This window comes from Triplophysa dalaica, chromosome 13 (genome assembly GCF_015846415.1).
Source record: "Triplophysa dalaica isolate WHDGS20190420 chromosome 13, ASM1584641v1, whole genome shotgun sequence".
Taxonomy (NCBI): domain Eukaryota; kingdom Metazoa; phylum Chordata; class Actinopteri; order Cypriniformes; family Nemacheilidae; genus Triplophysa; species Triplophysa dalaica.
Genome location: NC_079554.1, coordinates 1,377,136 through 1,402,687, shown reverse-complemented (window position 1 = coordinate 1,402,687; position 25,552 = coordinate 1,377,136). Strand labels below are relative to the sequence as shown.

The 25,552-nt window shown below is 39.1% G+C and overlaps 1 protein-coding gene across 1 annotated transcript in view; it reads left to right on the top strand.

The window, feature by feature from the left end:
• Positions 1-3,560: 3,560 nt before the first annotated feature.
• snx14 (sorting nexin 14) overlaps positions 3,561-25,552 on the top strand; it is a 22,872-nt gene continuing 880 nt past the window's right edge. The window contains 29 exon segments of the mRNA XM_056763708.1: positions 3,561-3,689; positions 4,741-4,882; positions 5,016-5,136; positions 5,548-5,624; positions 5,879-5,957; positions 6,504-6,547; positions 7,013-7,100; positions 7,175-7,259; positions 7,699-7,855; positions 10,231-10,306; positions 10,615-10,659; positions 10,751-10,831; positions 11,059-11,173; positions 12,499-12,654; positions 12,746-12,870; positions 12,947-13,005; positions 14,009-14,032; positions 16,256-16,388; positions 16,473-16,665; positions 19,461-19,544; positions 19,621-19,721; positions 20,024-20,135; positions 21,168-21,208; positions 23,123-23,242; positions 23,530-23,653; positions 23,740-23,751; positions 23,754-23,903; positions 24,019-24,114; positions 25,455-25,546. Of these exon segments, the coding sequence (XP_056619686.1) occupies positions 4,746-4,882; positions 5,016-5,136; positions 5,548-5,624; positions 5,879-5,957; positions 6,504-6,547; positions 7,013-7,100; positions 7,175-7,259; positions 7,699-7,855; positions 10,231-10,306; positions 10,615-10,659; positions 10,751-10,831; positions 11,059-11,173; positions 12,499-12,654; positions 12,746-12,870; positions 12,947-13,005; positions 14,009-14,032; positions 16,256-16,388; positions 16,473-16,665; positions 19,461-19,544; positions 19,621-19,721; positions 20,024-20,135; positions 21,168-21,208; positions 23,123-23,242; positions 23,530-23,653; positions 23,740-23,751; positions 23,754-23,903; positions 24,019-24,114; positions 25,455-25,546 (2,727 nt within the window). The 5' untranslated portion in view covers positions 3,561-3,689; positions 4,741-4,745.

The following is a 25,552-nucleotide window of genomic DNA, read 5'->3' as shown; positions in this document are numbered from 1 at the left end:
AGTGTCTGGGTAAGAAGGAAGGTCGTTGTGGTACCAGTTTCTTAACCATGTGTTTGGGTAAGAAGAAAGGTAGATAGCACACTGACCCAACCTCTTGGAGAGTCCTACATGACGCAACCCAGGATGTTGGCTGACACCGGGTTTACGCGAAGTTTGTTAACCCTTGTGAAGGTGTTTGGGCGTAGCCCAACCCGCAGCTCTACAGATGTCTGCTAGAGAGGCGCTTCTAGCCAGTGCCCAGGAGGCTATACCCTGTGTGGAGTGAGCCTTCAGTGGGCATGGGAGATTCTGAGATCGGAATGCCGTCGTAACGGCATCCACGACCCAGTTCGCCAGCCTCTGCTTGGAGACAGCCTTCCCCTTCTGCTGTCCTCCAATACAGACAAGGAGCTGTTCAGAGCTACTGAAGCTCTGCGTGCAGTCCAGGAAACAACACGGATGGGGTTGGGTCTTCCTCCCCGATGGGGAGCGCCTGCAAGTTCACCACTTGGTCCCGAAAGGGAGTAGTGGGAACTTTGGGCACGTATCCGGGCCTGGGTCTCAGGATAACGTGAGAGTTACCAGGGCCGAATTAAAGGCAATCCGGGGACACAGAGAATGCTCGGAGATCCCCTACCCTCTTGAGCGCCAACAGGGGGGCCGTCTTACTCAGGTGAGGAAGATCGGAACCTCCGAAGGGCTCTTGGACCCACGTTGCACACTGCACCCCACCCCTGCAGCGAGGCGTCCGTCGTCACCACGACGTGCCTCGTAACCTGCCCGAGGGGAACCCCACCCGGAGGAAGGTCATGGAAGACCAAGGGGTTAGGGTACCTCGGAACTCGACTCTGTAGCCAGTGTTGAAACGGTCTCATGTGCATCAACCCGAGGAGTATTACCCCCGCAGAGAATGCCATGTGTCCCAGGAGCCTCCAGTTCAACACTGACTAAGCGCGTGCTGCGGACAGCTGCGCCGTCATGGTGCAGAGTTTAGTTCCATACCGAGAAAGAGGATGCTCTGCACTGGGGAAAGTTTGCTCTTTTCTCGGTTGACCTGAAATCCCAATCGATCTAGATGCCGGAGCACCAGGTCCCTCTGTATACACAACAGGTCTCGCGAGTGTGCCAAGATAAGACAGTCGTCGAGATAGTTTAGTACCCGCAGGGACAGCCCGAAAGGCAGGACTCTGTCCTGATATGCCCGCCCCTCGAACGTGAACCGTAGGAACGGCCGGTGTCGAGGGGGATCGAGACATAAAAGTAAGCGTCCTTCAGGTCGATTGCCATGAACCAATCCTGACACCTGATAGATGTCAGGATGCGCCTCTGCGTGAGCACCCTGAACGGCAGCTTGTGAAGGTGCTTTGTTCAGGGTACGCAGACCTATGGGGCGCAACCCGCCGTCTTTCTTGGGAACGCTGAAGTGCGGGTTGTGACCCAAAGAAAATCTTGGTTTTGAGGGACGAACTAGATACCTATTTTGCCAGAAGGGTGGTGACCTCTACCCGAAGTACGGAGGCGTCCCTGCCTCTGACTGAGGGAGAGATGATGCCCCGAAACTTGGGAGAGTCTCTGGCAAACTGGATTGAGTAACCAAGACGGTCCGCCCGCATTGGTCAGCGAGACAGTGTGGGCAGCTCTCGAGCTCCCAGGGACTGTGACAGGGTGACCAAGGGGACGGTCTGCCTTATCATTCCCACGGGGGTGGTTCGTCGGCTGGCGGAGCTAACCATCTGTCGTGGGGGGTCCCCGGAGAGAAGGTTGACTCCGCCTTTTTACCTGCCTGGCGGGACAATGGCACGCACTGTCGGTTTGAGAGTGGTGACAGCTGTCGTATGTATACGACCTCACACGTCGCCAGGGTGTGAGGTCTGTTCGCAGAGCACAGTCCAGTGGAGTGTGCGATCGGCTGCAAGTACACCCGGGGAGAACGGAAAAGACTCTGCGAGTAAGTTTGCGCCAGGCCCTGAAAAGGGCCCAGCTTTGGTGACGAGGCAGGAGTTGTCCCGTACCGACAGATCAGAGCCGTGGCTGTGAAGGTTCGGACTTGATGTTGTTCTCCCTGGGGTCTTCCCGCCAGTGTCCCTTCTTGCAAACAAAAACTCTAACAACCGCCGAGACGCCCAGGGGAAGGTCGCTGCAGGTAGGGACGATCCGCTGCAACACGTCGTAGATCCGGCAATGTAGAAGAAGAAGAATTCATTGAATTCGTTCTGTTCGTAGTCATGATCGAAGGCTCTGAAGAACAAAAGGTAAATGAATGCTGCACGCCGGCTTCCTTTTAAACCGGATATCCGGGGGCGGAGCCCGGCATGCAAATTTCATTCGCCAAATTTCATTGGCCCTTTCTATAGTAGTCAGAGTTGATTGGTTCTCAAGGGCGAACCCCATCTGTCGTTCTCGACACAACGTCGAGAGACCGACAGAAAGGAACTGTTATTCAACATCAAATGATCGTATAGCACCCAGCTATTTTGAAGCAAAGTTAGTCAGAATAGTGCACGACACCGTGGAAAGAGGAGCGAGCTGGAACACTATATGTTCATCTACAGAGAGGTCATGATGTGAAAGATGATTTCTATATGAATGTGTAAGATTTCATGTAATGTAGGAGTGTGATTGGATGTGGTTCAAACAACCTCCTCTTATATCCAAACCAGGAATAACTGCTGTTATGAAGATCAGATTATTCTCACATCAGTCATAAAACTCAACAGAGTTACAGGAACATGATCACATAAGATGAAGACTGATCTTTGTGTCTCATCCTGTATACAAAAGAGCAGGCTTATGTGTGACAGATGTTTTTTCAGTTGCATGCATCACGTCAAACATCTGCAGTAAAAAATGCAGTTGAACTGTTTCTATATATCAGTATAATACCTTATTAATACATTCATTGTTTATTCTTCAGATTAATATAACATGTCTTATCGCTTTACAGTAAGTCTGTGCCTTCAGGAGCAAAAGAAAAATAAAGATATCACACATGATGTCATCTACAAATTGTAATTGTGGTGCTGCTCAATATTGTTGCCTATATTGTATAATAAGAGTCTAATGATGGGCATGCAGTAGATTCTTATTATACAGTAGGTTCTGTAACATTCTTGTACATTGTTTTACCATGACTAGAGAAAAGCTGTCCACTTGGTTGGGTGGGACAAATGTAGATGTATCTTAAACCTGTCACTGCCCCCTGCAATACCGCTACAGCCCACCGGGGGGCCACGGGCCCCGGGCCATACTATCTCACAGTTTGGGACAGGCCAAGACGAACAAATACTAATTCATATATAGCATGTAAACTGTACCTGTATTTGCTAGACAAATACAGAAATTATAATCATACGGTTATTATTTGAGCTTCATTTTTGACTTATGAGACCATAGTTACTACTACATGCCTGATAACAATATGAGTCAAAAGCACACAGTTTATCAAAACACTCATACTGAATATCGTAACAACCATAACTACACTGAAAATATTATAAGTTATTTATAATATTTGTTTACCTACTTTTGGTTCACTTGGATTTTTGTAGCGTGTGACTTTTATTTTGAAAGGCCCTCCGTCTGCTGCGAGCACGTGACGCTAAACCCGGAAGCTAGGGCTGCTGAGATCTTGTTAAATATTTAGAAGTTTAATCCATATGTGTGTCGTGATGATGATGTGTAGTTTATATGATTCATACATGACCTGTGAGGTGAGTGAACTGTCATTTATACGATCAAAATAAGTGTCATTGACACTGCTGTTTACATCTTCTTTGCTCAATACGTAAACATCGATCACTCGTATTCTATAATAATACTCTATTGCATTAACCAAAAGTACCTTTGTATTCTTTAAGCACATGAAGATGTCCCTATGAAACCCGTGATATGTGACAATAACAGTATGACATGTAGACATTTTTGACATGGAATGCCATGCAAATAAATAGCAGTGTAGACATTGTTGTGCGAATTCATTACACCTTCAATCAAATTTTCTTTAATGAAATAGTTTCATGATGGAACATGGAATAGCTAAATCATTTATGAATATCTTTATTGAAACATGTTAAATAAAGTAATGTTACTAAAACATAAAACACTAAGAATTAGTAAACTTACTTTATCTTTCCCCCAGATAAAGTCATTTAAATGTTGTTATTTCTTACAAGGGCTGTCACGATTAAACAATTCGGCTGACGGTTAATTAAATCGTTTCGATTATGATGACGATTAATTGTCTGTTTTAAGGCTTCGACATTTAATTTAATTATATTAGACTATGTTTTACGTTCTCTTAAAAAATGGGCTCACCATATATTTAAGGTCTAAGCTTCTACATGTCAATAATAAATCCGCCACATACGTGTAAAACGAGTTTGATCAGGAGTGAAATGAAGCTCCATTGAAATGCTGTCAGTCGTAGAAAAGCGTCAATTTATTTATTTTCTCACTTGCAAGTACGGCCGCTCGATTATGACATGGCTTGTTTTCACATTGAGATTATCTTAAATAATATTAAATTGTACAGTTTTTTTATGGTATATACGTATATATTAAGTGATTGTTGGAACATTTTACCAGTATTATCATAATTAAGTTACAAAATATACACTAAAATATGCAATATGCAGGCACTGGAGCTCCCCCTGTGTATTCTGTAGAGATGTGCAATAATTGCCATGATCTGATTATTTAATAATCCTTCACACCGACCACTGAGTGTATATGAGCTGAATGTGTTGTTTCTCTGTTGTTTAGGCGTGATGTGGGGCTCACACTTCTTTTCAGGGGGTGTGAGGAGAGTCCTGAGACTGGATGTGTTTAAAGACATCGCTCGCCAGTATCCCTTCATCTTCTGTATCTTTGCTGTCATGATCTCCTCCACCATCGTACTCAACCAGTGAGTGCTTTACAAACACAAAATAGACAAAAATAATACATCACATCATATTTGGTTCACAAACATGACAGTTTGAGGTCAGTTGTAAGAGACTTTTGAGCCCTTGTTGTCTTTCTTGGCATTATTTTGACAGATATCTCCACATTCTGATGATTTTCTGGTCTTTTCTGGCTGGAGTCATCACATTCTACTGCTCTCTCAGCCCTGAATACCTGCTGCCCAACATATTCATCTCAACAAGAGCCAAGAGGAGAGTGAGTATTAGCCGACGCATAGTTCTGACGGTGTAAAATGTGTCCCGAACAAGCCACGACTTCTTCAATGGTTCTGACAATTTCCACCATGGAGTTAACAGAATGTGTCAATGGTCTGTTGTCTGAAAACGACACAGTTTGATTGTACACAATATGAAAATTGTGAGACTGGACTCAAGTGTATTTGTGAAGAATGGTCTGGCTGGTGAGAAAGTGACTCTATGACAGACCATTGAGGTTAAAAATAAGAATGAGTGATGTCAGCGAAGAAGAAAGTCATTCAAAGTCGGTCGTCATGTACTTTTTACACTTTGAAGATGGTTTACAAAGACAATTCTCAAAAATGGGACCACCTCAGATTGTGTTGTAGTGTATTTGCGGTGAATAATGATGTGCTTGTGTTGTGTGTAGCCTCAGGAGCAGCAGGAGTTATTTCCTCTGGGTCACAGTTGTGCTGTATGTGGCAAAAATCAATGCAAACGTCACAGGTCTGTATCTCCCATCTGTATTCAGCTAGCATTCTCTTATTACAAAAAAATATGATTATACTGTACATACTTAGGTGAGCACAGAAATATGAACTTAATAACACCTCAACCAACATTTTCTCAGTTTTTCAGCCACTAGTTGTTTGTTAAAATTGATGTTGGCTACAAAATCTTATCAGCAGATCCCTAATAAATTGACTATTTATGAATAAATCCATATGGAGGATATAACTGTGATATTGTGTCTGTCACAGACCGACTCTTCTCCTGGAGAACTATCAGCCGTGGCTGGATCTGAAGGTGCCGTCTAAAGTGGATGCCAGCGTCTCAGAGGTACACTCACATGAGTTATACAGCGGCAGAAAAAATACTAGAGAAAATTTGCACATGTTCATTTCATCAGCATTCATTCATCAGCATAAAATCAAACCTCAGGAGTGACATAAAGTCAAGACCGACCGAATGACAAGACACATGAAAACTGTGATCAAAATCCAGGTTATCACATAAAAAATCATATATTTCCTAACTACACGGTGTAGAAACATGACTGATGTGTTTCATAAAAGTGAATCTGAATTTCTTTTCTCTGCAGTGTTTGTGGTGTGAAAAATTCCACAGCATCTTTCACCTGTTTCTCCAGTTTTTGATTTTCTGCAAATAAATGCAAATAGAAAACAAGATTTTTATTTGAAATATACAAATAATGTTGTTAGTAGTTCGCAGAATAAATGAAAATATATCATTTTACCTAAACACATACTTATGAATTGTATTCATTCAGAAAAACTGAAAATAAATTTGAAATGGTCTGTTAAATGTTTATGATTAAACATACAGTACATGCTGACTGATAACACGTCACTGTCTGTTCTCAAGGTTCTGGAGTTAGTTCTGGAGAACTTTGTGTACCCGTGGTACAGGTAGAACTTTCCTTATATTCTCATGTCTTTTTGATGTTAAACATGAGGGCGATACTCACCTATAAGTCCCAGTGAAATAAAAAAATGACAATTTCTCTTTTTTCATGAAATATTACTTTTCTCATAATATCATTTTAAGATTCGTTTGCCCTCATACAGTTCAAATCTAAAAATGCACTTCTGCCCTCTATTGACTATCCATCTTAAATGATGTATGTTAGACGGCTTGGGCGGAGCATCTGTTAACTCCTCCCCTTCAACTGTCAGTCTGCTGCCAGTTCCATTTCAAAATCCAACGGCTGTTTTTAAACATTCAATCAAATTCGCAGCAACGAAAGCCACGCCCACTGTTTTGCTCATTAGAAATTCCATTTAACTAGGAAATGTGTCAAAATACGCAAGAAAAAACGATCGCAACTTCCAGTTCAGGGGACTTTAAATGTGTTTGATCTTATGTCTGATCAGAGATATAACAGATGATGAGGCGTGTGTGGATGAACTGAGACAGACGATCCGTTTCTTTGCCGCTGTGCTGGCTCACCGAACACAAAAGGTGATTTATCCAAACGCTTTTAATACACGTATAACACTTTACATGCAATATGACTTTCTTGTGTTGTTTTGTAGGTGGATGTTCCTTCAGTTGTGATGGGAAAAATGATGAGAGCTGCTATGAAGCACATCGAGATCATTGCTAAAGCACAACAGAAAGGTGGAGCCTGTCATTTATTTCACATTGTCAAGCTCTTTTTTCACCACTTTGGGGAGCAGAATATGGGGATAAAGATTGAAAGTAATAGATATTAGTGTAAAACATGAAAACAGATTCCAATTTGAATGGAAACCTTCTGAGGTTTAATTATTCTTTATAAATGAATTATTGTAAAGTCATTTTAAAGTATGAAATAACACAGCAAGTATGCTAATGTATGCAGAAATCAGATTTGATAAACAAATGCTTTTCCTTCAACATCTGCTCCACACGTTTGAGGATTTAAACATCAGTTGATTAAAATTAATTTTTAATCATGTAAATATTGAATTTAATGATCCTATGAAACAATCATCAGTTTGATGTTGTATGTGTAGTATGTGAAGTTAAAGTGTTGGTGTGTAACTGATATTTGATATGTGTGTGTTTGTGTGAACAGTGAAGAATTCAGAAGGTCTCCAGCAGGCGGCTCTATTGGAGTACGGTGCAGATTTACACGTGGCTCTGCGAAGCCGCAAAGATGAACTTCTGTACCTGAGGAAACTGACAGAGCTGCTGTTTTCATACGTCATGCCTCCTAAAGCTACAGACTGCAGGTACACACACACACACTATAACACACACACATGGACACGCATGCATTCACACAAACACACACAAACAAATACTAGAACACACCTACAAACAATAAAACACGAACACAAATACTAAAACACACACAAACATATTACACACACACAAATGCTATAACACACACACACACACAGAAACACTATAACAAACACTACAGCACACACACAAACATTGTAACACACACTATAACACACAAACGCTATAACAATCACTACAACACCATAACACACACAACACTATAAAAACACTGCAGCACACACGCAAACACTATAGGACACATACACAAACACTACAGCAGACGCACAAATACTTTAACAAACACTAAAACACACACACACACACAGACAGACAAAAAAACACTTTAACACACAAACACTATAACTAACACTATAGTACACACATGCAAACACTGTAACAAACACTTTAACACAAACACTACAGCAGACACACAAACGCTTTAACAAACACTAAAACACACGTACAAACACTGTAACACACACAAACACTACAGTATACACACACAAACACTGTAACAAACGCTATAACACACATATACAAACACTATAACAAACACTACAGCAGACACACAAAGCTTTAACCAACACTAAAACACACACACACACAAACAAACACTATAACACACACAAACACTATAACACTCAAACGCTGTAGCAAACACTTCAAACACACAAACACTTTAACACGCACCACAACACAAACACTTTAACACACTCAACCACTACAACACCATAACACACAAAACACTATAAAAACACTTCAGCACACAGGCAAACACTATAACACAAACACTTTAACAAACACTAAAACACACGTACAAGCGCTGTAGCGCACACAAACGCTATAACATACACACACGCACACACACACAGAAACACTATAACAAACACTACAGCACATACACAAAAACTGTAACACACACTTTAACACACAAACGCCATAACAATCAATACAACACCATAACACACAAAACACTATAAAAACACACTTCAGCACACAGGCAAGCACTATAACACACATACACAAACACTTTAACAAACACTAAAACACACGTACAAGCGCTGTAGCGCACACAAACGCTATAACATACACACACACACACAACACTATAACAAACACTACAGTACACACACACAAACACTGTAACAAACGCTATAACACACATATACAAACACTATAACAAACACTACAGTACACACACTGTAACACACACTTTAAGACACAAATACAAACACTATAACAAACACTACGGCAGACACACAAACGCTTTAACAAACACTAAAACACACACACAAACGCTATAAAACACCCACCCACCCACACACACACACACACACACACACACACACACAAACAAACACTATAACACACTCAAACACAGTAGCAAACACTATAAAACACAAACGCTGTAGCAAACACTTCAAAAAACACAAACACTTTTAAACGCACTACAACACAAACACTTTAACACACTCAGCCACTACGACACACAAACACTATAACACACACAAACCCTATAACACACAAACAAACCGTATTACACGCACACAAAGCCTATAACACACGCACACTATAACACACAAAGACTGTAACACACACATGCACTCACACACTCACACACACACACTAACCGTATAACACACGCACACTATAACAAGCACCATAACATTCAAACAAACCGTATTACACACACACAAACCCTATAACACACGCACACTATAACACACAAAGACTGAAACACACACATGCACTCACACACTCACACACACACACTAACCCCATAACACACGCACACTATAACAAGCACTACAACATTCAAACAAACCGTATTACACACACACAAACCCTATAACACACGCACACTATAACACACAAAGACTGTAACACACACATGCACATACACACAAATAAACCGTATAACACACGCACACTATAACAAGCACTATAACATTCAAACAAACCGTATTACACACACACAAACCCTATAACACACGCACACTATAACAAGCACTATAACACACAAAGACTGTAACACACACATGCGCACACACTAAGACACACAAACAAACACTATAAACACACAAACACTATAACACACACACAAACCGTATTACATGCAAGCAAACACTATAACACACATACACTATAACAAGCACTATAACACACAAAGACTATAACACACACATGCACACAAACCCCATTACACACGCATACACATAACTGTAATATATGAACAAGTCATAAATCATGCAAATATTGTCAGAAGGCTGTGTTTGTGTTTTTCAGCTTGATTCATGTGGACCATGTGCTTTATTCACAGATCTCTGGCTCTTCTGATTCGAGAGGTCATGACAGGATCTGTTTTTCTCCCAATAATGGACTATGTGGCGGATCCAGTGAGTGTAACACGTTCATTTTCAGTGAAGAGACGTATTTGATAGATGTGCTGTATATAAGCTACAGTCATGTCATAACTGATACATCATAAACATGTCAATGTTGGCATTACAAGGTTCTGTCTGCTTTCTCAACAGTTTTCACACATTGAGCTTCACTTTTGCATTCCATTTTTCTTTGTACAGAGAATGTATAGAATGTATACGTCTCATAATGTTAACTCACTTTTCTGTTATCATTTCAAGGCGATGAAATGTGTGAATCTAATAGTTGATCAATGAAATGAATCTGTTGTATTTCTGTTCAGGACACAGTGAATCACATGATCCTCATCTTCATAGATGATACTCCTGTGAGTTATCTCTTATTAAACACCACGAGAAGATCACCACCTGCTGTTTGTCTGTCTTTGACTGCGCCTCCTTTTATCTGTTTGTTTTTAGCCGGAGCCGTTGACCGACCCCCTGACTGCGCAGGTGTCATTCCTGCAGAAGTTTGCAGACACCCGTAACAAGAAAACCTCGGTGCGTGCTACACTCACTAGTTTTATAAAGATGGAGTCACAGAAAAACACTTGACGCTTCACGCAGAGCTGTTTTGATATCTGCTTATCTGACTGTGCCAGTGATGAGATGTTATGAGTCACATAGACCTGCAGAACGAGATCACACGGCCATCATGATTAAACGATTGATTTCTTGGATCTGGTTTGAGATGTCGAGTGACGTGCGAGGGTTTGTTTTTCTATCAGGTGTTGAAGTTGGATCTGAAAGAGATCAGAGATCAGCAGGACCTGTTGTTTCGCTTCATGAGTTTTCTGAAAGAGGAGGGAGCCGTTCACGTCCTGCAGTTCTGTCTGACCGTAGGTGAGGAGATGTGTGTGTGTGTGTGTCATGATCATCACCTGAGAGGAGATGTGTGTGTGTGTGTCATGATCATCACCTGAGAGGAGATGTGTGTTTGCTTCTATGGCATTCATTCAGTCGGGTTAACTCAGCTCAGTGTTTCACAAAGGTTCACTCCAACAGTATGAATACCTCTGATCGAGCTGTGAAAAGGGTTTGTTCACAGTTTATAGTTCAGACCAAAAAAGAAAACGTTGATATTGTCACAAGCTAATTGTTTATGGCACATAAAATACAACAGAACCTTCCAAACATCCAAAGAGATGCTGTGTGCCTGTTAAACACACTCGGTAAATGTCAGCTTGTGAAATATTTGATGCAACCAATTGAACACACAAACAAACATCTTATAAATTCTTGTTTTATTTCGGTTGTTAATTATACTGCACAAGTTTTAATCAAACCAAACCTGTGGAGTGTGAACACAGCCTAAATGACATTTATGAAAATAAATGTTGTATAGACGACACAAAGGTTAAGATGATGTATGTTTTTAGTTTAGATTTTGTAAACGGTCTTCATTAGTTCAGATTTGTCTCCTCCTTCTTTTCAATAGTGGTGTAGTGTGACAAGAGAACAGAAATCCCGGCTCAGGTTTTTTCACTCTACATGACTAATCTGTCGAAGAAAGCTGAAGGAATGAGGCGATGTTTATCAGTAATAGTGTATTCATTCAAAGCCTGTTTTCTGTCACCAGTAAACTCATTCATGCTGGTTTAACTGGCCACAAGTCATTGGAAAATCTTTTTTAATTGGTCAATTGGCAACACAAAATGAGTTGTCTTAAAGGGACAGTTCATCCAAAAATGAAAATTCTGTCATCGTTAACTAACCTTTGAGTTGTTCCAAATCTGTATAAATGTCATTGTACTGATGAACACAGAGAAAAATATTTGGAAGAATGCTCATAACCAATTATTTCTGGGCGACCATTGACTCCCATAGTAGGAAAAAAACTTTATATTTTTTGTTCTGTTGAATATAAAGAAGATATTTTGAAGAATGTAGGACAGCAAACAGTTCTGGGGCACTTTTGACTACCATTTTTTTTTCATACTATGGGTGTCAATGGGGGGCAAGAACTGTTTGATAACAAGCATTCATTCAAATATCTTCTCTGTGTTCATCAGTGAAATCTATAAAGATTTGGAACAACTCGAGAGTGAGTAATTCATGACAGAAGTTTTATTATCCCTTAAAACCATACTGTAAGATCGCAATAAACATTCACAAAAATCTTATCTAGCACGTACATGATAAATCTTTGTATTTGTGTTTGTGTTTAGAGGAGTTTAATGACAGGATCCTTCATCCTGATCTGAGCGACGCAGAGATGCAGCGTTTGCATGAAGAGGTGCAGAAGATCTACGAGACGTACTGTCTGGAGGAGAGCGTCGATAAGATCAGCTTTGATCCTTTCATTATTGAAGAGATCCACAACAGTCAGTCTCATCTCATACACCTGTCATATACTGTAAAGTGGAAAATAAAAGCACGTTATTGTTTTTTCTGACGTGTGACGATTGTGTGTAGTCGCTCAGGGGCCGTACGCAGGCGTGGTGAAGCTGCAGACCATGCGCTGTCTGTTTGAAGCGTACGAGCATGTGCTCTCTCTCCTGGAGAACGTCTTCACACCCATGTTCTGTCACAGCGATGAGGTAATGTAGAGGAGATGTGATCTGACCAGAGCTCAGGATGAGAATCAACTCTCATCCTGCGTTCTGTGTGTTTCAGTATTTCAGACACCTGCTGTGGGGTGCAGAATCTCCCGCTCGAAACTCAAAGCTCAGCAGGTGAGTCTGTTTGGATCTGCTTAATACACTTAAGAGTGAAATACACCAATTATTCCACACTCAGAAATGACAGGAGATGTAATTCTGTTTTGCATAAAATATGTATGATCTATTTGTGGGATCATCAATATTTTACAAATATTACAATTAAACATATCTCCCTTTCCAAAATCTGTATAATAAAAAAATGAAACGTAACAAATATTTAATACTTAAACAAATATTTAAGGCTGTAATCCATAAGTTTTGCCTCTTAATCACCTTCTGTGAACAATAAACTGCAGGTTACTTTACATTCTCATTAATCAATTAATGTCAAACATTTCCCGGGAAATCATAAATATAGTTATTATGCTCATAATAGTTTATAATAAATAATTAAAACAATTTAATTTTTCTTTACTGTAAAGCAAAACGGTTTCATATAATTCACTTGGTAAATTGTCACAACAGTCATAAATCCATTTTGGAAGTGAGTTTGGTTGATTTGTGCTAACATGATGTATTATTATGGAGAAATAAAGCAACAGGTTTCGTCATTCTGCTTGTGACCGGAAGAAATCTTCTGTAACAGCCAGAAAACGGATATGAAGATAGAATGTGAATGATCCATGTTGTTGCTGTCCTTCTCAAACCTCAGACGTCCAAATTCTGTTTTTCAGGAAATGAATTAAGTCATGATAATATAATACATATGTTTTTAATGATTAAATACTGTGTTGTCGAAGGCATCACTTTTTTATACGTTTTATTGGTTAGATATAAACCCAGTGACAAACATAAAGCATGATTTATAATACTAATATAATCATTTATGGCCTAAAAATACAAATGAGACGAGGCTTCAGAAGGACAGAAGCGGTATGACGGCGGTGCTGAAGTGATGATGTCACATGATCTGAGGATATGATGGAGTGTGTCAGTGAGGTTCAGTATGGAGCCGTGTTTGTGTGACAGACGTGTACGGGTCAGACAGTAATCCACTTTCTGCCTGTTGTTCCAGGAATTTGAGTATGGATGATTTAAGGTAAGTTTATTCATGTGGGTTAAGTCCAGCGCTCTAACAGCATGCCACCAAAAAACACACGAAAGTCATCGAGAAAATTTCAGCCTGATAGCAAAGCTGAGAAAGATATCAAGTGATTCTGATTTATTTTCTGATGTTTAGTTTATGGTTTTAACATGCTTGTCATGAACTGGACATTAGCTTCTCGTCATCCTTCCTCACGGCTGCAAACACCACCTGATTCTTTTTCAAAAGATTTCCACTGTATTTCGTGGTTGTGAATTGTTCTTCTAGTTGAAAACAATCCCTATTTTTAGGTATTTTGAAACAGATATTTTAGGTTTTCTCTGAAGTACAGTAGATGATGGAGCTGTAGATGCAGACGCGTTCAGTCATTCAGAAACACTTGAGCTGACGAATCTTTTTTATCCAAAACGTGCGTGAATTGAGAATGTGATGGTATCAGATTTTCATTTCACATTAATTCAATATCATCAATAGAAAGATTGTTGAATATAATGACAAAGAAGGGTGAACCATCCCGTTCTGACTCAAACCAAACTCAGAATAATTTAAAATGTTTGTTGCTACTAACCTGGCAAACTTTGATCAATTCAGTCATGATTTCATCCTCCCTAGCTAGATTTGTTGTTGTTGTTGTTGTTGTTGAATGGATAAAGTCCTGTTCATCTTAATCTGGTGTGATGGGTGTTTTTGTGTGTAATATGCACGAGACAACATGAGGATATAAAATAAGGTCCATCAAACCAAAAGACTTTCCTCTGAATCATCTCTAGTCCTTCAGTGCTGATGCTTATCTGTGGCGTGTTTTTTGTGGCATGTGTCGGGCTGGCATGCTTGTTTGCTTCATGAAGACCTGACAGCATTCCTCTGGCTGGCCTCTTTAAGACTGGTCATAGATCTCCATCGATCACCCCCAGAGTCTCACCCACAGCCGTCCAGTCCATCTTAACATTCACGTCCCTCCCCGCTTTCAAGAAGTAAGTCTAGGGTGCAAGACCTTCCCAGCGTTCTGCTCATCTCAGACCAGTTTGCCCGGCGATGTTTAAAGGAATTCTTCAAATCATCAACCGTTCCAAACCAGCAGGCTGTTGATTTTGGTGGATCTTTCTTTTTGAGCTCGACAGATTCTTGATCCATGAAGAGGAATAAGTACAAACAAGTTCAGAATCATGGGCAAACACAGAAGTGAGCGTTGACGCCATATTGGGAAGGGAAAGAGTAGGGCTGTCACCATTATTCAATAATTATCTCATCGCAATTGTTTCAGATCATCGCAATTATTGCACCTCTCTATAGAAGACACTAGGGGGAGCTGTTTAATTGTACATATTTAACTAAAGTATAAACCATAAAAAAACCTACAGTACAATTGAATATCATTTAAACTAATCTCAGTATGAAAACCGAGAAGAACCATTTTATTGTAATCTTGCAAGTGAGAAAATAACAGACTAGAAGCGTTTCTTTGACTGACTCCTGATCAATTGACTCCATTTACAAGTATTTTGCGTTTGTATTATTGACACGTAAAGGCCTACACCTTAAGTCTATGATGACCCCATTTTTTACATTTACTTTTTTTTTATTTAGTAGACGCTTTTATTCAAAGCAACGAATAAGGAGTTTAAGGAGCAATAAGCGATATGTCATTCAGGAGCAATAATGCAATAGGTAATAATACTTTTTTCCAGAGTAATTCCAAGAAAAAGTCTTAATATATATTTCAAAGCCAAATCAAAAACATATTAGAATTAAATGTCAAAACAGATAATTAATTGCAATGATTTATTAGACAATTTTCCCAATGGTGACAGCCCTTGGCCATATAAACATGAATGTGCTCTTAATCCTGAAGAAGACAGCTCCCCGTTCACTTGTATCTGTTAATATGGCAGTCTTGCCCTCTTCAATATGGCGCCAATGTCCAGCAACATTTCATCTGCCAAAGTGGCTTCTGTGTCGTTTATGTTGAGAATGACATCCGGATGATGAAACGATTCCTTGAAACATTAGGATTGGTTTTGTTGGGGTGAAACCGGTCGAGCAGACGCAGCAGGTTTGATGCATGGCTTCACTGGACTCTATTGTCTGCCATCATTTGCTTGTTTGTCTGTTGTTGTGTTGTGAAGGCACACGGTTAATGTTGTTGGTCACGTGACTTTAACGGAGTGTGAAGTGTGTCTAAATTCAGGTTCTGATCAGGTGTGTGTTTGGGTGCAGGAACACATCGAAGCGCGGCGAGTCGACTGGCATCAGTCGTATCGGCAGTAAGATTAAGGGCGTGTTCAAGAGCAGCACGATGGAAGGAGCTCTGCCGCCACAGTACGCCATGAGCGAAGGAGAAGACGACACCGTGAGATATTTCACTCTCACACCATATGAATAAAAGGTTGATTTATGATGTTAATCATTAAAATCGTTAACCACCTTTTGTAAGGTGGAGGAGGCAGCGATGGTGCTTGAGGACGACTCTCCAGGGCCCGTGGAGAACGCCGGGACACCAGGAACACTGCGGAACCTCTCCGCCTGGACCATCTCCATCCCTTTTGTGGACTTTTATGAAGATGAAGTTAAGAAAGAACGGATACCGGTCTTCTACATCGAGGTGGAACGACACGACAGAAAGAACGGTGAGGAGAACTCTTTATATGGGTCAAAGACCACACATTTTCCCCTGATTACAGAAGACCCCCAATAAAATGTCATTCAGTGTAACAATCTTGTCAGTCATATTTACAACAAAAAACTATTTATGACAAATCAAATGACCCAAATGCTAAATGATGTTAATGGATGACTATAGATTAACAAAGTTTGGGAGAAGCCAGAGCATATAATAAAGACCGGCTGGTTCGCAATCAGCAATCATAGACTCTCAGCTCAAGCACATAAGTAGAGAAAGATTCTTACCTGAAGCCGTCTCTAAAGGATTACACATCCCACCACCTCCCCGGCTCCTCTACTTGAGCTCTTATCGATAGCAGAACTCCGGGGGGAGTGCCCCCCTCTATTGGGGGGCGGGAGCGTTCCGGGATCGGAACCCGCTCGGAACCCGCTCCCCGGACAGCACGCCAAACACTTTTACTACCCCTGCTATCTTCATTATCTGCTCAGGTGAACTCGTGAATTAGTGACAGCTAATATAAATATATTTTAAATTTGCCACTATCCTATAGGTTTTGCCCATTTGTCAATAAGAATGCTTTTACTCATTTAAAACACAACAAAATGTAATATAGGCACTTATTCTTTTATATATATTAACATGTACAAGTCAGAATAAGCATGTTGTTTAAATTTGCACATAAATATCGTGTGACACTGAATGACAATGTAACGTTATTTTACAACCAAATTTTGAAATTTCATTCTCTAAAAACGTAGTTGAAAGAAACCATGAAGTAAAAAGCTTTCTTTGAACATAAAATCGCTTTTGCAAATTTCTTTGACATACACATCTGTCTTTAGGAAAATACTTACAGACTCAGAAGCTGATGATTATTCACATCTTCCTTTAAATAAGACATGAACTACTAAAAGCTGCTTATCACTATGAAACCATTAGTGTGGGATAGGCATGTGAGGACTCAACCTGAGCCGGTTAAAAGTTCTTTATATTAATGACGATTCAAGCCGGTTGAGATGTTATATGAATCGCAGTACATGTTTTGAACAGCAGGGGCCGCTGTGTTCACTGCAGACTGCAAACGTGGATATGCTGATAAGTGTCTGAACAAAAGATGCATTCTATCTAAAAGCAAATGTGAACACAGATCTGCCTGAAACTCCTCGTGTAACCACACCCCCACACATGAACGTCACTTTGTGGTATGATTTGACTAAGACCGCCAACATGTATATGGAAGTAAGGTGGGCGGTCTTGTAAATCTCAATGTACCGTCGCCGGCGCAGCCTGATGTTCCAAATATGGTTAGAGGCGTTACATTTCCCTGCAGTGAACTGCCCAATCATAGCACACCCCGCTTTACAGAGCGATTAGCTTTGTTAAGTATCTGCACGTTTCGGAGAGGCGGAGCAAAGAGGAGATACAAACATGCACTGAATGTGGAAAATACAGCGTTTCTGAACCTTAAATCGTGTAAACACATTACATTACATATAAAACAAACAAAAATATTTATTTTAGCCGAGTCAAATGACCCCTATGAATGTAATAAAATACAAGAACAGCACAGACAAAGTCTTAATTAATTTGTAATTTTAAAGAGATTTTTGTATTATTCTTTTTATATAACGCAGTTTAGTTGTTATTTGACATACAAAACATTTTAGTTTTAGAAAGAAATGTACAGCACTTTAGTAATAATAAAAGGGCATTTGTTTCTAATTTCTCTCAACTTATTTTGTAAAAATAAACCGTGAATAATCCCGCTTCCGACCTGTGTGTGTGGAGTTTGCATGTTCTCCCCGTGCCTCGGGGGTTTCCTCCGGGTACTCCGGTTTCCTCCCCTGGTCCAAAGACATGCATGGTAGGTTGATTGGCATCTCTGGAAAAATTGTCCGTAGGGTGTGAGTGCGTGAGTGAGTGAATGAGTGAGTGTGTGTGCCCTGCGATGGGTTGGCACTCCATCCAGGGTGTATCCTGCCTTGATGCCCGATGACTCCTGAGATAGGCGCAGGCTCCCCGTGACCCGAGGTAGTTCGGATAAGCGGTAGAAAATGGATGGATGGAAACCGTGAATAAATCGTATCATGAGATCAGTATCATCAATCGCATCGTGATTCATTACATCCCTAGTGGGGGTTGTATCTCTCAAAGATCCATAAATAAGATTATTTTTATTTTATTCATTTATTTGTCTGCCTTTTGCATTTTTGCCAAAACAATTAGAATCTCAGTATGTATGAAAAGAGCAAACAAAATTTGATCTGTTCAAACTAAACCAGACCAAACCCCCAGAAAGTTCTCATTTTATTCACTTTCAAACTATTTTGTTGAAATAGTTAAATTCTGTACAGATAATTATAAACTAAATTAGATCATGATTTATTATTGTATACTATACAGTTTAATAAAGTCTCTGTTCAAACAGTTCTACTGGTCTGTAACATTCGTTTAACAGATTTATTATAAATCCAAAATGCTGCGTGCTTACAAATGACATCAAAGTGTGTAACAGAAGCTACAGTAGGTTTACAAATCTATTTTATTCAAAGTCTTAACTGTGTTTTATAGTTTTGAAGTTAAAATTCCCGATTTAGGCCACAGAGCACCTTCAATACGGCTTCAGGCCACCGGGGGTCACACATGATACACTTTGAGAGGCATTGATCTAACAAATTGAGAATATAGACAGCTACAACAAAATATTACATGTTTGTATGTAAACAGGTTGCTTTTAAAAATATATATTTACAATCTATCAATTGTTTTGATCAATTAAATTGTGTGTAATTTGTGCAGTGGGTCATGAGATGGAGAGCTGGATTGTGTACAGAAGATATATGGAGTTTTACGTGCTGGAGTCCAAACTCACAGAGTTTCATGGTAAAGTTCATCACATCTCTCTCTCTCTCTGTCTGAATGAATGAATGTCAATGATCAGTTTGCTTTGCTTGTTCAGGTTCATTCCAGGACGCACAACTGCCATCCAAAAGAATCATTGGACCAAAGAATTATGAATTCTTATCCTCCAAACGCGTTGAATTTCAGGATTATTTACAGGTGATTTACATTAGATCCATCACATAGACAACAGCGAGTTAACACGTCACAAAAGTCCATCATGGTGTAAGTGTCAAGTAAAAAGCTGAATGATGAATGAATGATAAAGAATAGAAGATAAGGTGAACAATGAACAAGCTCATTGTACAGTCTGAGAACAGTAATATGTGCATATTAAACCCATGTTTAGGAATTAGTGTAGTATGTAAATGGCACATTGCGTGTTTGTTTAAACGGAATGGTTTTTGTTTCAATATTGAGATGTGTTCACGTGTGTTGTTCGTTGTTTTGTGTTTGTGAAGAACCTGCTGCTTCATCCGGAGCTGAGTAACAGTCAACTGCTGGCTGACTTTCTGTCTCCACACAGCATGGAGTCTCAGTTTTTAGACCGAGCTCGCTCAGATGTTAACCTGGGTATGTTTCACATCACTAAAACACATCATCACTCCTGAAGTGAGCCACACACAGAAAACTGTGATTTAAGGGACCAATCATTCGTCTGTATAAGTGATGATGTCGTGGATATGCTAATTAACACATGGCACCCTGTAGTGCCTTTTAGTATCTTCCAATCAGGTTTTATTTATTTTTATTTATTTCCATTAAACATTAGCAACACTGAGAAATAATAACACTTAATGTGATCCGTGTCTTTGAAAGTAATATCCTTGATTTTGTTTAAGAATTTAAATAACACTCCAAATTTATCTTAGCTGGTTGTTATGACAGAAATAAGCCAAGATCACAGTGTGATTTACCGAATGCAGTACTTTCGCCAGGAAAAGCCGTTTACCTTCGGTTTTAAATGTCACGAACAGGCAATTTGGTAATTAAAAGACATTTATATTTAAATGTAACAAGTAACAGTAACAAGTATTCTGTATTACAGATTGGAAGTAACTTGCACAACACTGCCTTTCACTGCCTTCACTGCCGTTCATGTAGTATTTTAAGGCCTCACATGACAAAATGTTTCCATGATTTTATGTCATGAAACCACAGACATCCGCTGCAGACCTGCAGTGCTTAACAAAGAACAGAACACAGTTAACCACCGGAAAAAACACAACACATATATGTGACGCTTTATATAGATTTATATAGAAACTGTTGCTCTGATCTCAATGGGGCGGTTTTCCAGACAAGGTTTGAGACTAGTGCTCGACTAAAATAAATGTTAGAGCTGTCTAAACTGAACACAGTTAGCAGTGACATATCTTAAAATACATCATGCCCTTGTTTTATCTCAAAATGCACAAAGTTATATTTTTTCTAAGGTGTGTTTGTAAAAACGATTTAAAAGTCCTAATTTAACTAAAGCCTAATCTGGTTTAAAATAATCCTTGTCCGAGAAACCACCCCTAAATATTCTGGATTTCAAAGATCTGTGTGTAATAATTCACACATGACCGTCTGATGGGTTGTTTTCTCTCTCTCCTTCTGTAGGGAAGATATTTAAGTCTGTTCCAGGGAAACTCATTAAAGAGGTATAAATTTACACATACTGTCTTTTCACTTCAGAGGAAATGGTTTGTTAGGCCGTGTTCAGACTTGACTTCCTATTTGAAGCTGCAGGTGTCTGTTGTACATTTATAATCCTGAGTAGTAAAGCGTGTTTTCAAAAAACATGCTTTTTTTTAAGGACAGCTCAGACGTCTTTTTTTGACGCTCAAATCGTCTTTTCAAATTCGTCTGAAAATAACGCCCTTCCTCAAGCTCCTTTTTCACAGCTATCCAATGACGGAGACCTGTCTTTTTCATGGCAACACGAGAGGCACGTGATTGGTTGTTAAAGGCTCAAGCTCGTAGAAATAAAAAAAAAACGCCGGTAGTAGCATAGTTTTATATAAATGTAAGTTTATTTTTAACTTTTCACATTGCATTTCTAGATAGAAATTTGTAATGAAGTTTTTAAATAAGTGTATAAACAAAGACGCTCTCTGTTTATAATTCAAATAGACTTTTGTTACGCTGCCTATCTGTTTCTTTGGGGTGCCTTTGTCCACAAACGCTGCCTCCAAAGTCAAACACTGCCGGCGTTTTGTTTTACTAAAAAAGCGCCTTTTCCAGCTTTTTATTTTCAAAAAAGAAGTCATGTCTGAACACAGCCTAATGCTGTTACGTGAATTTACTGCAGTATGTGACGTGATCTGCTGTTCTGATGTGATCTGATGAAGTTTCTTCACAAGCAAGTTCTGAAAGCTAAAGGAATAGTTCACCAGACCCAAAAATGTTCTCCTTTCACTTGAATTTATGAATTTTTATTCCTACTATGGAAAGTCAATGGGGACCATTTTTGTGTGAACTATTCATAAGATCAACATTGATCCAGTTTATTCTTTGTAAAGAGATTATTTTCCCTTTAATCATTTTTTTCTTGTGAAACACATTGAAGGTGACTGAAGTTGTTTCACATATGTTTTAAATCGAGTCAGTCATGTGGGAACATTTCCGGCCATTATTTGGTTAAAAAAAGAAAAAAAGATTTCCTCTTCCCCTTGACTTTAGTCCAGAGAAAGTCTTCATTACTGTTTAAGAATAATTTGTTAAATCATTAAATTTTTGGCTGACGTTTAACAATCATCACTATGAAAATTCTTTAATATACCTGTAGTAATTGTACAAGTACATACACGACATATACTGTAAAAAGAAACACATTCAATGAATTATCAAGGATAAAATCTGCAGTTGGTTTGTTTTGATATAAGCCATAACAACTAAAAAATTCAGCAAAATAACACAATAAAACATTTGAACATAATAACAAACGGAGTTATCTCAGTTTGTAACAAACTCTTCAAGTGGAGATGAATATAAGTATTATTTATTATATTCAGTAAAATTATTGTAATTATTATTGTTAATTATGCCATTGTGAAGATGATTATAATTATTTTTGGTTAATATCAATTATTATATACACAGATATGATTATTAGTTATTATTATATACATGGAGTTAACTATAATTATTATTCTGTATTGTATCTGAGGAATGACTTTGTTTGACAGAAGAGTAATATTTGTATTAATATAATGACATCTTATTTGCTGTGTTTTATTTGATGAAACCTTGCTTGGCATATGGAAGAACCGTTTTATAAAAACACTAATCCCTGTAAAGTTCATTTTACAACAGCTAGGGTGCGTTGTCAGGCACGACGTGAGGGCTTTATTGCTTTATCAAATAAAAGTGTAAATGACATTTGGACAAACATAAAACCTTTGATGAAGTACAATATTGACTCACGTGTGTTTCTTCACACAAACACCACATATGCACTGGAACCCATCTGTGTTGGGGATTAGGATTAAACACCTCGATCGTTCTTAATAACATTTGACATGTTTACTTGAGCATAGTTTTTATTGTGATTTGATGATGTGTGTGTTCTGCAGAAAGGACAGAACCTGGAGCCGTTCATTCAGTCCTTCTTCAGCTCATGTGAATCTCCTAAACCCAAACCCAGCAGACCTGAGCTCACCATCCTCAGTCCCACCGCAGAAAACGACAAGAAGGTGTGTTCACTACTGTTACATACACACGTACATATTCAGTTTTATACGAACATCAAATATATTGAGAGAATTTATGAGAAGATTTTAAAGGTGATGATTGGTGTTTTTTGGGGTTTGGTGACATAAGGTATTGATCTTCTATTGAAAGATGCACAAATGTCCTTGAATACATTTCATTGCCATTCCTGAAAAGGCACCGAGTTTAAAAAAGAATAGATGGAGAAATGGACCCCAGATGTTGTGTGTTGTTTTATTGTAATCAACATTTTCCCCGTCGTGTTATTTAGCTGTTCAACGAGTTATACAGAAACAATGCCAATCTGCCCGAGGGCCTCGAGAGAAAACACAACCAGAATTATTTCATGGAGCTGATGGAGGTGGATGGAGCGTATGACTACCTCATGTACATAGGTGAAGAAAACAAACCGTATGCTTTCAAACAATAGTTCCATCTCAACCCTTCCTCGTGTTTAAGTGTTTGTGATGTATGAGCGCAGGCCGTGTGATATTCACATGCCCGACTGGCTGCATCACATTCTGTGCGCCGGTCGTATTCTCCTGAAGAGAACTCTGGAGGCGTATGTGGAACATTATTTCCACTTTAAACTTGAGCAGATCATGCAAGAAAATCGCCTGGTGTCTCTCATCACCCTCCTGCGAGGTAACTCTTTCATACGCAACATCCCTCAATACTGTACATGTATAAACACATAATGTGTATTCACCTGCATGCGTCAAACGGTCTGCTCGGTCTTCTCAATGCTGAACCTCTGCAGATGCAGTTTTCTGTGAGAGCACAGAGGCACGTTCTCCTGAAGACCAACAGAAACGAGCCAAGCAGACCTTTGAAGAGATGATGAACTACCTGCCAGGTGCTTCTGCAGATATCACTTTAACACTTACCACTTTTGGACATCTTTTCAATTCAATTGTATTTATAATGCAGCTTTACATAGATTATAATTAAAATGAAATATTAATAATAGATTAATAAAAGAAAGACATTATACTTTATGTAAGGGGTGTAACTGTACGTGTATTCGTTCCGAACCGTCACAGGCAACATTCCAAATATAGTCATCATTCCTCTGCCCTACTCCTGCCCTTGGAGATTAGACTGTGGAGAGAACAGGCCATTTATGTGCCATTATGTCGGCGTTTGGAATGCACTTGGCAAAGGAAGCGACGTCATTTCCTCATTATATATGTTCACATGAGAACGAAGCAGTGTGTCCGTCAGCAGATGTCTCTGTTTTAATGGCATAACATTTTCAAATAAACATAAAAAACATAAAAGCATAAAAAAGCATAAACATAAAAGTTTTTAAAATATGCTATATAATATATAAACACTAGTATATATTAAACTTTTCAAAATGTAAAATGTATTCTTTATTTTCAAACAGTTGTTTGCATTAAGTTAACATTAAGTTATGCCATTAAAACAGCGACATCTGCTTACAGACTCAATGCTTCGTTTTCACACGAACATACCAGATGAAGATAATGAGGAAATGAGTTCCAAAAAAGTGCATTCCAAACGCTTACATAATGTTACATAAATGCCCTGTTCACTCCACAGTCTAATCTCCAACGGCAGCAGTAGGGCAGAGGAATGATGACTTCATTCAGAATTTTCCCAGTTATGGTTCGGTAAAAAAAATGCGTACCGTTACTCAATATATATATCAAAATAAAAAATACAAGGTATCATGGCAAGTTATTCTCTATGTAATGAACATAAATGACACAAAACTTAAATAAGTGCTGCATTGGATTGTAAGTAACTTTGTTGTAAAATTATAATTTGCGTAATATGTAAGACTTACATTTAGAATTATTATTCAGATCTAGTGCTTATGGGTAAATTAACAGATATTTACAATATACCAGAAATATGGTATATTGAACAATTTGCAATAATTGAGCAAATTTACAGCAAATTTGCAATAATACCACATCATGCAAAATACACACGTTAAATGTCAGAAGTTCACAGTGAGCAACAGTGGTAAGAAACCCAAACTCCATTATAAATGTATATGTGTATGAAAGTGGAGGAAAAAACCTTGGGAGAGACCAGACTCAACCGGGAGGGCCAGTTCTCCTCTGGCATGTTAACTGCAACTACAGAGAGGATGAAAACTGCTTTTAAGCTGCCAGTCTCAGTACTAGTGTGTCCATCTCTGAAAGAATTGATTTGTTTTTTCAGATGTAGTGGGGAAATGTATCGGTGAAGAAGCGAGGTATGAGGGAGTGAAGTTAGTCTTCACTGCAGTTCAGCAGCCGCTGCTCAATAAACAGGTGTGA